Source organism: Passer domesticus, chromosome 2, assembly GCF_036417665.1.
Source record: "Passer domesticus isolate bPasDom1 chromosome 2, bPasDom1.hap1, whole genome shotgun sequence".
NCBI classification, from domain to species: domain Eukaryota; kingdom Metazoa; phylum Chordata; class Aves; order Passeriformes; family Passeridae; genus Passer; species Passer domesticus.
Window position 1 is genome coordinate 83,223,350 of NC_087475.1, and position 14,841 is coordinate 83,238,190.

The window sequence follows — 14,841 nt, forward strand, 5'->3', positions numbered from 1 at the left end:
TTTGGTGAGTTCTGCTCTGGCAGGGCTACTACAGTAGGTCTTCCTCAGCTGTCCAATAGAATTATGTAATGATGTGGAATGGAAGGGTCTTTAAGATCATCCAGTTCTAATCCCACTGCCACAGGCGTGGACTCCTTCCACTAGATCAGGTTGTTCAGAGCCGCATCCAATGTGGCCTTGAATACTTTCAGGGATTGAATTTTTGGTAATGAAGATTTCAGTATGGATTGCTCATGGGGAAGAGGATCTGCTCTGTGCCCAGATATTTAGGAACTGTATCACCATTTTCCTGCTTTCCCACAGGTGCTTTAGGTGTCATTGCCTTGCATCATGCCAGCCATAAAGTGCTCTGATTATAGTGAAATGAACAACTTGCTTATGCTAGATAAACACCTAAATTCTTCTGAAAATCATGGTGAAGTGCCTTCCTTAAGATGGATTTGGCACTTGGAGGTATCTGTACAGCAGGAGTACTCGTCACCTACCTTGTAGCTTTGGTCCCAAATAATTTTCCAAACTGGAGATAGTGTCTTTCAAACCACAGGTTGTGAATGGACAACTGGGTCCAGATACTTGGCTGTCTTTGTGAAGGAACCATTCAAAAGCAGTGGGACAAATGAGAAAATGTGACCGTTAGGGACATACTCTATGCCTGGCCAAGGCAAAAGGCTGGCAAAGTTTGCCTCCACTGCCTGAATTGATCATCACAGCATGTCTAGCTTCCCACAATTTTAAGTACTTTCTGTCTCCCATCCACTTTATAAAGATTGTTTTCTAAGTTTCTCTTGTTTCTGCAGAATATAGTCTGGGGAATTGGCTCAGACTGACCTAGAGAGAAGATGAAGAAAAAAGTACTTTAATAAGAGATCCTGCTCAATGTCAATTGTTTGGATTTTCTCCCTCTTTTGAATCTACTGGAGAAATCTAAAGCATCACAATGAATCTTTAGATGATTAACCATCCTTGTGATTGTACACGTAAAGCCGTGTGGACAGAGTTTTTCCCGGCAGTCTCAGCTGTGGCTCCCAGAGCCATATGGAGGCTCTGTGGTCCTCTGCAGACTGCAGATAGTACTGTCTGTGTAAAAAGCAGTGTCCCCATACTGTTATTGCCTCTGCTGGGGACTGACAATGTTCACATGGCCTCCCTGGAGCCCACAAACCATCTGCAAAGATATTCCTGGAATGGCCGGACCCCAAGGTTCTTGAGCTGTTGGGATCCCACAGCACAAGTGAGTTTATGCTCTACTAAGCTGCTTAGAAGCAGATATAATGTAATTATTACAGTCCTTTTCCCCATGGCTGTGCAGCAATGTCATAAACATAGAATGATTTTTTAATTATTAAAAATATTCTGGTAATTATTCATCAAGATGCTGATGATACTGAATTCACAGAAGAACTGTGGTAAGGAGAAAGTAGCTGTACTTCACCAGAATGAATCTTCTTGGTGGCAACTTCTACATCAATGTTAACTAAAAAAGAAATAAAAAGGGCAAGAAGGAAAAAGGTTTCTTATTCTTAGTCATTTTTGAAACCATCCTCCTAATTCCAGACAGGTGTCAGTCTCATGTGATATATGTGATAATATCTCAAGACAAAATAAAAGCATATTTCTCTTTTACTATTCTGCTCCAAGGAAAAAAGACAAATTATGCCTTGTGAAGAAGCAATTTGCTATAAAGTGTAAAAATGCTTTAATATTAATATTTTATAATAAAATTCATGACATATTTATAAACACTCTATCAAGCATTTACAACTGAACCACAGCTGAGAGCTTGGACTGGAATAAATAAGCAAGGACACAGCTAAGTATGAAATATACAGCTTAATTTTTATAATTGTGTGTGCTTTATTCTTTACACAAATGGAATGGATGCGCAGAATATTTACACATAACAGGAGTGTAAGCTGGACAGGGTGTTTTGTAAACTCCAGTTCAGATTCTGAGTACCCCACATTACAGCTGGACTGAGAAACATCCTGCTAAAGAGACGCACGCTGGACATTGTTCTGGAGGGAGCAGCTTGGTGCATACAGGCTGCTGCACTCAGAAATTCAAACTGGCCAATTCAAATTTAGGAGCACAAACCCAGAAATTAAAAGGCTGTCGCACTAAGAGCCAACAGTGTTGCCATTTCCCCCCCCTTTTTTAAAATCCTTTCCCCGCCCCCCCACACCAAAGTTCTTGCCTAGGATTCTGGCTCCCATGCCCAGAAATGCTGTTTTATATCAGGGCAAGTTGCCTGTGCTGTAGGGCCAGAAGGTGTAAGCTGCTAATGTGGAGTGAGAGATGATGGATTGCCTCTTCTGCCTTTCACCTTAAAGGCAGAGTCTCAACAAGGGCCAATGAAGCGGTAGTTCCTATAGCTCTTGGTGAGATGTCAATGCAGCTGAAGCCTTCTGTGAATCCATTTGGCCCTTGGGGTCTTTTTGTTAGCAATTTCACAGCACTGGTCTCAAAAGGATCTTGGTTCATGACTTGGCCCTCTGGGTGTTACAGTAAAATAAGCAGTAAATAATGATGGAAAGTGCTGAGCCACTGTTTGATCAGGTGGCCTTGGTGTTTTAGAGGTGCAAAAAAATCAGTGTGATGAGGAGGATGGATGTTTAACTTCAGGTGGTATAAATGGGATGGACTCCATTGAAATCAGAGGAGATTTCCACCAGCTGAGGATCTAGGCTAGCTATATGCTGGATAGATTTTAGATGTTATTCATTGTTAGCTTTGATGCTGATTGTGTCCTAGAATGGAAACTTCCTTTTTTTAGCATAATAACTTCATCCTTATTTCAGAACCAATTGACAAAATGTCTGATTTTTCATGGTAAAGAAAAAAGTTTATTCCACCAAGGAATGGGCTTGCGCACTTGAATGCAGTTGCACAGTGAACCACATGCATAACATGACAGGCAAAATGTTCAAGAGGGAAAATATTGAGATTAAATCTGTGAAGGATAAAAGACCACTTTCTGTGAACACAGCAGATATTATGGCTTTAAATCTGCATCTGAAAAAGGAGGTTGATACTTTTTCCTCAACATGGTTTTTCCTACAAAAATCCTCATGTGTTTTCACTCACTGAATCCTCTGGTCAGGGAAACAATTTGAAAAACAAAAACTAAAATACAAGAAATCCAAAACAAAAATACAATTTGACTGGCTGCTGATGAGCGAGTAACAGTGAAGGTGTAATGCCAACAATTTCTCCATAGAAAAGAAATCTAAATAGGTAGGTGGGTGCTGAATACCTAGGACACTGTTGCTGGCTTGCAGTGGTTATTAGCTCAGGTACCACACTGCTCTCCAGGATGAGGATTTGTAATTTCAGTGCAATGGAGAGATTTCTTATCCTTGACTTTCAAGTGGTTCTTAGGACCCTATCCACACCAGAGCATCAAACCATGCTAGCTACAAACACAATTACATCACAGAATATTGATCTAGAAACAGCCTTTACTACCAAAGAAATTACAAAGCGCTAGCATGGACAGGGTACCTCTGTGGGAAGGGGGATTAAGCAAGAAAGAGGCTCTTCCACTGGTTGATGGTCAGACTGTAAGACCAGTGAAGAAGTGCCATTCCACTGAGCCCTGTTAGCAAGCTCTCAATGAGTCAGTGCATGGAAGATTATTTTTTTTTTGTTTGTGGCAAGGAAAAATAATTAAGATGTAATATTGCACATCTGCACAAAGCTAGCGAGATGTCGTTGTGATCATTCATGGGTGGACAAAAAGCTGTGATAATTTTGATTCTGCTTAGACCCTATGGTGCTACACACTGTGCCAGAACATGAGCTATAGCACCAGGGGTGTGGTCTGGCACTTTTCCTAAAGGGTCCAGCATTTGCATTGGTCTCATGGTTAGATACTCCCAAGTCTTTTACATGGAAAGAAAAGGAATCTGATTATGCTAAGCTGTGTTAGCACCAATATGGAGTCAGGCGCCAATTGCTGTGGGTTGTGAGTTTGGACTCCTTTTTCACCAGATGTAATTTTGCATGAGTCTTATGCTTTTCTTCCTCCTTCCACTACCACCCAGTATGATCTGAACAGCTGCAATGCAAAAGTGGACTGCAGCTCTTAGAGTGCTGCAACATGGAACGCAAAACATCAACACACAAAACAAATGGGAGTACAAGTCCTAAGGGAAATAAGACCTCTCACTGATTCTCTTGATGATTTGTTTTTAAATATATGTTTTATTTAAAAAAAAAAAGAAGAAGTGCAATGTCAACTCTAAAATGGAAGCACAAACAACAGACAGGGAAAAATAAATAATGTTACTACAGTAACCAAGGACTGATGGAAAAATTGATTGTACTCAGCCGTAGTGTTACTGTTCACTGTAAAGCACAGCACATGACAAAGCAAAACAGTTACTAGTAGGATAGTACCATAAAAGGCTGCATGCTGAACTAAGAAACAAAGAAGCAGATGTGATCGATTGCTTAAAAACAGAGCTGAAAATTAGAATGAAGTTCCTGCTTTAGGATACTTGGTTTTTCAGGTCTGGTGGGCTATTTCCCAACCTGGGGCAATAGTATTTTGCTAGCATGGAAAAATCCATGGCTTCCAAAGATCTGGGGTCACTCTGTGGACTTCTGCAGAATTATCCAATATCAAAGCATTCATTAATTAATATTAAAAAAAAATAATTATAGCCCTTCTGGTTACAAAGCTCTTCTGGAGACTTAACTGAAACCCTTGTTTATAAAGCTGCGCTGACCAGGCAGGAAAAATAGTTAAAGAAGTGTGAACTTCTCAGAGTTACCATAGTTGGGCAGTAAGCATGAGAGGCCAGCTCAAGAGCCAGTAAAATGCCCGTGTTTTTAACCCTGTCACTGCTGGTGGCTTTTGCAAACATCCAGCTTGCCGCGCTGTCCGCGGAGGGTGGCTGGGCAGCCCTGTCAGCTGGACAGGGTGTACAAGTGTAAGCTTCAACAGTGCCAGAGGAGTCTATTTAGCATTTGCCCTTAAGACATCCAGAAGCATTAGGGGCTGCTGTAGCCACCAGCTATAAGCATTGCACTCCTGCAGTGCAGCAGAGGCAGGAGTGTGGGTTTTATAGAGAACATGGTCCAGCAGCAGCAAAGGCAATTCAGTTTTACTGTCATGGCATCTGTTGCAGTTGTCCCCTTGTAAGTCAGTGAGGAATGGCATCACTATACCAAAGAAGGGCAATGTGAAATGAGAAAAAAAATACCTCCTTCTTCCCTTCTGTAAACCCCAGACTGCAATTCCACAGACTTTCCCCAAATCCCTCACAAATGTCTATTGCCTCAATTTTGCTTTTAAGACCCTTGTTGACTGTGAAATGAATGAAGATACAAGTTAGTTGGTGACGTGCCTGCAAAGAGAGGGAAGATCAAATGCTTTTGTTATTTCCCTGAGGGAAAGAGGAAGAGCCATAAAACATTTGGGGATTTAGGGTGCCTCCTTCCTAAGAGAGAAATTATTAGCTGCATTTAAGCACTGGCATTTTGCTTCTGAATAGTTATCCCTCTCAAAGATGCATTATCCTTTTGTGTTCAGAAAATTCCTACAGGGCAGTGAGTTCAAGAGATCTTTCCACAGGAGTTCATCATGATTAAATAGAGGCAAGGGAGAGGATTAAATTGAAAGAAAAAAAAAGATGACAACTACTATTTAAGGAATTTTCTTGCTTGTCATTAATAATAGAGAATCTGCTACGGAAGAGGTATAATGCAACTTGATGGTCCTCTTTACATTTGACAGTCGCACAAGGGTGTAAATATTTAATCTTTCAATTAATTAATCTTTACAAAATATCTTCACAAAAACATTTTACCTATAGAAATTAGTTTCTATACATCAATATATTTTTATTTTTATAAATTATTCCATCTTTAAGTGCCTTCTATCAATATAAATGATAAAATAGACAATCAAAAATTTTAAAGCTTTTCCCAGTTGTATCCCTCCTTGTTAACATAGGTGCTGTGAATCCTCATACATGTGTCTGTCTGCATGGGAATGTGCTTGTGTGCACATGTGTGTGGTGTGAAATGCTTCCATCCTCTCCCACCCCTAAACACCATTAAAATAAATCATATTGTTGGTAGTTCCTGATGCAATAGTGATTCCAAAGGGGGAAAAAAAAAAAGCTTGACTTGGTTTCAGAAATCAAAAGATGTGCATAGTTACCAAAGTCGAGGTGTACCAACTACAAATGTGCAATGACAAGCTTGGAACAGGACCCACCTCCCAGTCAGGTCACAGAGTGTTCCAACAGTGACCTCAGTAGGAAGTGGACCAAATACTCTGAGCTTGATTTTGCAAGGTGCGTGTGACCCTGATCTAGCAAAAATGCTTAAGCCTGTGCCTAGCTCTGAGCACGTGAGTCCTACTGGAACTGTGGGACTGAAGGGCATTGGGAAGGGTCACAAGTGACTCCAAGTCAACAGGCTACTCATGTGTGGGAATTGGGGTCAAGTGCTGAGCGCCTTGCAGGATCAAGCCCTCTGTGAGGTTCAAGAGCTGGGAACTTCTCTAAAGCAATCAACACACTGAGCTCAGCCATTGAAATTGATCAAAATGTCCGCGTGGGCACAGGAGGTGGCTTAGCTCCCTTTGACAGAGGGTCTCCATGTCAAAAGTTTATACCTACAACTTGTGCTCTGAGCACACAACAGATTTGCTTTATATGGTAGAAGTCTTTTTGTTCTTACCCTTTGACCCATCAGTGTCCTTCATGGCTTCAAACACTTTGTGTTGTACATTCATCAAAATTCACATTGACTGCAAAGAACATAAATGCAACAAAAACAGGAAAGCCTCCAAATAGTATATTATAGTTTTCTTCTAAATATTCTCCCGTTGTAATCAGAGGTGCAGTGGCTAATTTATAATTTTTCCTTTGAAGGAATCCAGATGAAAGGCCCAGATTGTTCTTCAATTACAAGTTTGCATTGATTATATATATCTTCTAAGCTATCTCCTTGGACAATAGCTGCAGTAGAGAAAACATATCAATATTTCTTTTAATTGATAGATACAGCATCCAGTGTCAGCAGATCTCCAGCACACTCATAGATACTCATGAAATGCGAAGGAATACTGGCATACTGAGATGTTTATGGCAAAGTCATACCCCTGCAGATGACAGCTAAGTTCAAATCAATGGCACCTGCCTGTGGCAGAGACCCGTCCCACTGCTTATACTGAGAAGACTGAGGCAGGTTAGTTCAGAGAACTGGCACTTCTGTCCTGAGGAGGGCAGCACAAGAGATTCCCACTTCTGGAGGTCAAGCTTTACGCTTCATTCAATTTAGAACCTACTTCAGCAGTGGGCAGCAGCAGATTTGCAACCTTTCTGATCTGATCATAATGAGTTCAACTCTTGGCTGCTGAGGTTAACAAGATCAGGCCCAAGCTGACAGAAGGTAAAGTAACTGTAACACAAAGCACAGAGGTTTGTCCCTTAATTTCCCTCCACATAGATACTCCTTCAGGACATCAAGCTTTTGAGTCAAATGCCTCAACTGCTCTTGAATTTCAAGGAAACAATACTCTCAAGCCAGAAGTCCTTGCTCTGGGCACACTCTACTAATAGGTACTCTGGCTCAAAGACAGGGTTGATCCAGTAGTTTTGCAATGAAAGACTACATCTTGGGGGAAAAAAAAAGGTATTAATAAAAACATACCTGTGAAATATTCTCCAAATTCTTGTTCTAATTTAATTGCTCGATCATAGGTTTTCTTTGCTTGCTCCTCTGTAAGACGTTTATTCATTTCCCTAGAAACATGGAGAAAGTAATTAAAAAGTTTAGATTCTTGCTAGAATGGTTTTCAAAAGGCATGCTCAACTGAATCACAGATGGATTGAGATTAGTAAAAGAATGAAATGGTAAAATTCTTCCAACAGTTCGTGGACAGCTTCAGTATTTTCAATTTAATTTCATTCTTATGTAGTACAAAACTACTTCTTCAGACTGTTTCCCATTTAACTTTTCTCCACCATGTTTTTATCTTGGGTTCACGACTCTATATTCTCAAACAAAATACTAGACCTGAGTCTAGCAGCTGCTAAATGAGATAGGCTTGAGACATCAGGAGCCCATAGACAGGTCTGGAATCCAGGATGTTCCATAGTCTAAGCACTCAGCACTCCTGCCTGAAGCTCCTTCAGGAATCTGTATCTCCCAGACTCAGCTGGTGGTCTCAGATGGATAAGGCTGTACTGACTGCTTATTGGCTGCTAATAAATATAAAAACAAAGACAGCAGGTAACATTGTGGTTTTTTCAGTGTTTTGTTATTTGATGGAGCATTTCTGTTTCAACAGAAACATTATTTAATAACTTTAAGAAATGAGTTGTCTTGCCCATGCATGCTCAGGTATTAATACCACTGCATACTTGCAATGAATCAAGATCATGCTCATTCACTGCCTTATACTCATATGCCTGTAAATGTCCAAATTATCAATAATAAATATAGTTTGCTTTTCTAGCATTTTTTTCCAAGTGTAGATTCTTTTTTTTCTTAAAACATGACAAAAATTTTCTGAGGCAGCTAGGAGACCATAAATGTGATTTTCTGCCTTGCACTGAATCATATGATTGTGTGGTAATGGACTGTACACAGTATGCCATGGGTGATACATGTAGGAAATCATGGACTTGATAGTGCAAAAAAAAAAAAAAGAAAAGAGCTCTATGAAGTGCACAACAGTATGAACTTGCTACAGCTAACACCTTCTTGACTTCTGAAAAACATCCTGGAAGATGTCCAGGATACAAAAAGGAGTTTCCAGAAATGGCTTAAAGCTGCCTACCTATATAAGTAACTGTATAGCTGGGAACAATGCTTAGAAAAATCCTTTTGCAAGTACTAATGCCATGGAGAAAGCAGGTTTATAAAATTAAGGCTAAGTAAGATTAATTTTAAAATTTATGTCAGCTATTCGTAGATTATATAAAAAGGTTTAATATAATCCGTGTGTTGTTCTGCTGAATTTGTAATAATACTAATTTTATTTATTGGAAAGATTGCTGTCTAATCAAGTTCAAGTGGACTCCACATCAGGTACATCTGCTTTAGGTGACTGAAATAAAACTCTGTCCTGTAGTGGGACATACCACTGCAAATGCTCAGGGAAACTTTTTCATTTTATGGGCACTTAACCAATATTGTAATGCTAACAACATCCTCTTCCTTTCAAATCTCTTTCTGGTAAATTTTTGAGAAGTCTTTCTCAAGATCTTTGAACAGCAGAAAAGATGATACAAATATAAACAAGTGTTTAAAATAAGAAGTACTTTGAAACAGGTAGAAATTTGCATTACACTTTAGGTTGTAGATTTGCCTGGGGTGTAAAACTGTGCTAGTTGTATTCCGGACTCTGCCCATTCTGTGCCCTTAGAAGAGAGGATGGAGAAGGGGCAGGACCACGATGTCCATTTTTCATGATGAAATTAAAGTGCTGCCATACTGCAGTCCCTCCTATTTCTTATTTCTTAGCTGGGGACCTGTACAGCTACTGAATTAAAAATATAATGCATATTTTCTAGGGTTTTCCTCCTCTCCCAGTGAAGAGCTCACCCAGGTGGGTTCTTTCTTACTTCCATTTGTCAACCCCATGATCTCACCACTGTCCTCATTCCTCTAGAGAGAGAGGCTGATTGGAGGGTGTGAACAAGCATGACTCTGGGAGTAAACCAGGGGGAGTCATGTAGGAGTGGGAAGAGAGGAATGGAGAGAGGAATGGAGGGAGGGAGGGAGGGAGGGAGGGAGGGAGGAAGGGAGGGAGGGAGGGAGGGAGGAAGAGGGAGCAGGTTGTTTACAACAATGGCCATGTGTTTTTCAAGTGCAGGTGCAAACTTGATTTATAGTCCCTTCACTCTTCTCACCTCCACTTCAAATGGCTGCAAATGAGCATATACATAAATGAGACACTGCAAATTTATGTGCTGATTTTGATGAAAGATAAATCTTTTGTCTTTGTTTCTCTGCATCTTGTGATTAGAAATTTTTTGTCTTTTGTGTTTTGACTTTGCTATTGAAGTAGCTTTCAACTCATTTATATTAACAGGAGTAATAGGTATGACAGATAAGCCTATATTTTTTTTTGTGTTGCAGTACTTACATACTTAAAAAAGACTGAATCACAGAATCATTAAGTTGAAAAAGACCTCCAAGATCACCAAGTCCAGCCTTTGACTGATCACTACCTTGTTAACGAGATCACAGCACTGAGTGCCAAGCCCAGGCATTTCTTGAACAGGCCACTTGTTTTATTGCCCTAAGTGAACTATTAGCATTGTTTTGGTTCAACATCAGAATGATTGTCATAATATTTTGCATCTTTATAACATCATTCAGTCTATTCAAGGATTTGCTGTTCTGACATCAAATCAACAAAGCCTTTATGTTATTGCCACTTTTCTGGTTCTGCCTGATGTATTTCTCAGACTAAGGGCCACTTTTCTTTACTTTGGGTTTTTTTTTTAATCATTCCAGAGGCAATGCCAGCATTAAACAAATGATGGAAATGTTTTATGAACGGGAAAACTGTATGTTAAGATCTCTGTTAAAACAATCAGTGCAGAAGATAGGCTATCAGACTACCCTTCCCCTTCCATACAGCAACAAAATCAGAATACTATTCAATTGTAGGCTGGTAGGAAAATCAGAAATCAGGATGGTGCTGTGCAAGTACCAGATATTGTGCATCATTCCTTGTAATGTGGCTGGACATACAACAAGCTCATTGCCAAAGGCAGGGCCAAGAAGAATGTATATTCCAGGGATGGGTCGTGTTGGAATTCTCCAGCTCTGTGACCAGTGGCTGCAGGTACACTGTTACCATCACCAGACACGCATCTGTCACAGGAGGGGGAGTGCCAACATTTTAGCTTTCAGACCTATGGCACAACCTGGCATTTGCAGAGCGGTGAGGGAGGGGAATCAAAGAATTGCAGAATCACGGAATCACTGGATTGGAAGAGACCTACAAGGTCATCGAGTCCAACCCATGCCCTAACACCTCAACTAAACCATGGCACCAAGTGCCTCATCCAGTCCTTTTTCAAACACATCCAGGGATGGTGACACCACCACCTCCACAGACAGATCAATTCAGTACTTGATCACTCTTTTTGTAAAAAGCTTTTTCCTAATATCCAACCAATATTTCCCTTGGTGCAGCTTCAGACTGTGTCCTCTGGTTCTGTCAGGTGCTGCCTGGAGAAAGAGACCAACCCCCAGCTGGCTACAGCCACCTTCCAGGGAGTTGTAGAGAGTGATAAGGTCACCTCTGGGTCACCTTTTCTCCAGGCTAAACACCCCCAGCTCCCTCAGTTGTTCCTCACAGGGTTTGTGTTCCAAGCCCCTCACCAGCCTCGTTGCCTCCTCTGGATGTGCTCAAGTGTCTCAATGTCCTTCCCAAACTGAGGGCCCTGAACTGGACACAGCACTCAAGGTGCTGCCTCACCAGTGCTGAGTATAGGGAGGGATTACCTCCCTGTTCCTGCTGGCCACACTGTTCCTGATCCAGGCCAGGATGCCCTTGGCCTTCTTGGCCACCAGGGCACACTGCTGGCTCATGTTCAGTCAGCTGTCAACTAGCACCCCCAGGTCCCTTTCTGCCTGGGCACTGTCCTGCCACACCGTCCCCAGCTGTAGCACTGCAGGGGTTATTGTGGCCAAAATGCAGGACTTGGCACTTGGATTTATTAAACTTAATCTTATTGGGCTCTGCCCATCCATCCAACCATTCCAGGTCTCTCTGCAGAGCCCTCCTACCTTCCAACAGATCAACACACACTTCCAGCTTAGTGCTGTCTGCAAATTTAGTAGTGAAAGACTCAATACCCTCATCCATGTCATCAATAAAGATATTAACAGAACTGGCACAGTGTTCAAAACTTCACCCCTATCACAGCAAATAAAGTTGATAGCTCTTGCGTAACAGTAAGTGTACATGGAAAACAAATTGATAACCATGTATTTTATCCTGAGTTTTAACTCAGGATGAATATAAATTCCATACTTCTTCCTCAGCCTTCTCTCTGTGACACCAGATAATTGCTGCTCCCCCTCTGCCAGCAGGGTAGAACCCAGAATCAGGTCAGCACTTCAGTTGAGGCCCCAGTAAAACAAAATAGCAGTCTATTGTGTCCTATACAACACTGACATGAATACAGCCCACAATGGCAAATTCCTTTTTTTGCAACCACATTACCCATCCATTCCTGTGATCCACCCCAACTGCCAGATGCTTTTCTTCAGTGCTATAGTTAAATTATTCCCTGCTTGTACTCATGCCTTTCATTGTCTCTCCTTTGTCTCTGATGAATTTCATCTTACTGATCTTACACTGAGTTTTGATCTTATCCCCCAAAATGTGTGCCACCTCAGACAGCCTTGGCAGCACAGAGCTGGTGCCTTCTCTTTCATTCTTCTAAGTGTTATGTTTGCCCTTCTCCAGTCCCATGGCTCCTGGCCTATCCTCTTACAGACCTGCAGGTAAATGAAGGGCTGGTGGAGAGGAACACACCTCAAGTCTGACACAGTTTAACCCCTGGTTCATGCCCTTGGCCAGGCTCTAAACCCCAAGAGCACCTGAGGAAGGACAAGCCAAGCTGTGTGGTGAACTCATTGCACAGGTTGGAGCAAGTACACCAGCTGCTGACAGGGAGTCCTTTGTGCCCAGCACATAATCCCACATGTGCCAGTCTGAGAGGTTCAAAGCTATGGCTTATTCCTTGAGATACCAGGATACAGTGGATGACAGGTTTTGAAGGCACTCTTCCTACTTCATCTCATTATTAATAATTTCAGAGCACAAGCCAAATGTAGACTGAAGACCTGTGTGGTGCCACTTGAGGCTGTACCTGAAAAGAATAAAATGCTTGAAGAAGTTTATACTCACATCAGAGGCTCCCATGATTTGGGCTTAATGAAGATAGCAATGGGATAGAGTTGTGCAACCTGTAGTCGTTTGATAGCATTTCCTGACACATCAAGTATACAGTGCTTGCCCTGTTGGAAACAGATGAGCATGTGTTTATTTTTGCAGACTTTGCTGCAGATCAGCCAAAAGAAAGGAAGCAAATCTGCAATGCAGTGCTCTGGAATGGGGCCATTACTGGCACACCAGGGAAGGGGTAGCCCAGGGTTTGCGCTCCACTACACTGTGTTCTTTCCTTTGCTTTGGTGCCAGTATAAATATGCACTGGTGATATGGGAACAAACTTGGGATTTATTTTTACTGGGAGGAAATTTGCAGGGGCAGGAGGATTTTCTTGCAATGAGGAAAATCAGTTCATAAAAGCAATAGGATGTCCATGTTCTAAGTCATTAATTCAGTTCTTGCTTACGTCAAAGACTCCCTGTGTCACCTGAGGCAAATAATTTAATCTTTCTGTGGTTCGTTCTTTTGCCTCTGTGAAAGTGATTTAGTTTATCTACTCTTACAGAGGGAAGAGTAGAGGCTGTTTTGAGGAGTACTTGAGGCACTGTTAGAACCCTGAATCCATGGCACTACACCCAAGTACAGAGAGTGCCAAGGATGATGTCATTCAAAGTCAGAAACTCCACTTGTGGAGTCATTATAAGCCTATAAATATTAGGATGGTGTTTTGCAGCTATTTTATATTTTTGGCAAAGATTCATGTCTGAGACACAATGTAGAAACAAAGCAGATCAAGTTGCACCAGCAATAAAACTACTGTCAACCTACCCTTTCTGCCACAAATCTCACAGACTGGACACTAGTTCCATACAAATTATCATTGTACTGCCCAGCTTCTATAAATTTGTGCTCTTGGATATCTTTTTCCATTTGTTCTCTTGAAATGACAAAATGATAATCTCTCCCATCCACTTCATAGTCACGCTTTGGCCGTGTGGTATCTGCATGAAACAAAAGACAGAAGATGAAGAAGCCTGCAAAAACATTTAGTGCAAAAAATGCCACCATGATTTGCTCAGTGGGCAATGCTGGGTCTGCTCTAAGTGAGGGCACTTCACATGTGAGAGCAGATCTCTGGCTACTTCATATTGTTTTTAATGGAGCAATGCCAATAAAGCTGTGTTTTTGTAGTAATACCTTGTGATGTTTACCTCCATCAATACAGATGAAAATAAAATTAGGGTTTACCAGAATTCCACCTTTTCCAGCAGAATCACACACAAACCTCAAATATAAAATGCATTTCATATTTTAAATTTAATGTTATTACGGTGATAAAATGAATTGTGATCTCATCAACTCAATTTAGCCTTATTTATAAGCCTGATTCTGTTCTCATCTCTAGTAGTTTTAAGTTAGTGTACTGCCAGAGACGACCATTTAAAATGAAGTATGACTGCAATTAGGCCCTCAAATAAACAGCAAGCTCTAATTGTCCAAGATATAAACACTCTGTTTAATTCAGGGTCTAACATTGCTTTCTGATTCAACAGTCTATATCTCACACAAATCACAGATAATTCTGTATATTCATTGGTGGATGCTGTGCAATTAAGTTGAAACATTTTACCAGAATTTCAAACTTTTTAGAATTTTTTCCCAGACATCCACAACCTTTTAATTTTTTTTAAAAAAAATTATTAATTATTTTTGCCTTTTCTGTCTGATGAAAAAATGACTTTTGAGAAACACAACTATGCATGGTTCATGGATGCTGCTTTTGTAGAAATTTACTTAATGTGTAGCACCAAGGGATACCATTCACTCAGCTGCAGAACTAGGAGTGGAATCATACTTACGTGGTACACATGACCCAAACTTATCAGGGAACTCAGATATCAAATCATCGTTGATCCGATCTTTCATAGGACCCAGAATAATAACTGGCCTGGTGTAATTAA

General features: G+C 40.9%; 1 protein-coding gene and 1 long non-coding RNA gene across 27 annotated transcripts in view; one reads left to right on the forward strand and one right to left on the reverse strand.

The window, feature by feature from the left end:
- The window catches only part of LOC135294431 (uncharacterized), a 71,371-nt gene extending 62,945 nt beyond the window's left edge, over window positions 1–8,426 (forward strand). Inside the window, exon 4 of one of the 2 annotated variants that reach the window (XR_010356534.1) lies at window positions 7,017–8,426. This is a non-coding gene — a long non-coding RNA (uncharacterized LOC135294431). The remainder of the gene's footprint in view (window positions 1–7,016) is intronic. The other variant, XR_010356535.1, reaches the window with a different exon arrangement.
- The window catches only part of DLG2 (discs large MAGUK scaffold protein 2), a 979,322-nt gene continuing 966,311 nt past the window's right edge, over window positions 1,831–14,841 (reverse strand). For all 25 annotated transcript variants that reach the window (XM_064409604.1, XM_064409605.1, XM_064409606.1 and 22 more), the window contains 5 exons: window positions 14,740–14,841; window positions 13,709–13,881; window positions 12,899–13,008; window positions 7,669–7,760; window positions 1,831–6,974 (listed from right to left, as the gene is read on the reverse strand). In XM_064409604.1, the coding sequence (XP_064265674.1) occupies window positions 6,868–6,974; window positions 7,669–7,760; window positions 12,899–13,008; window positions 13,709–13,881; window positions 14,740–14,841 (584 nt within the window). In that variant the 3' untranslated portion in view covers window positions 1,831–6,867. The remainder of the gene's footprint in view (window positions 6,975–7,668; window positions 7,761–12,898; window positions 13,009–13,708; window positions 13,882–14,739) is intronic.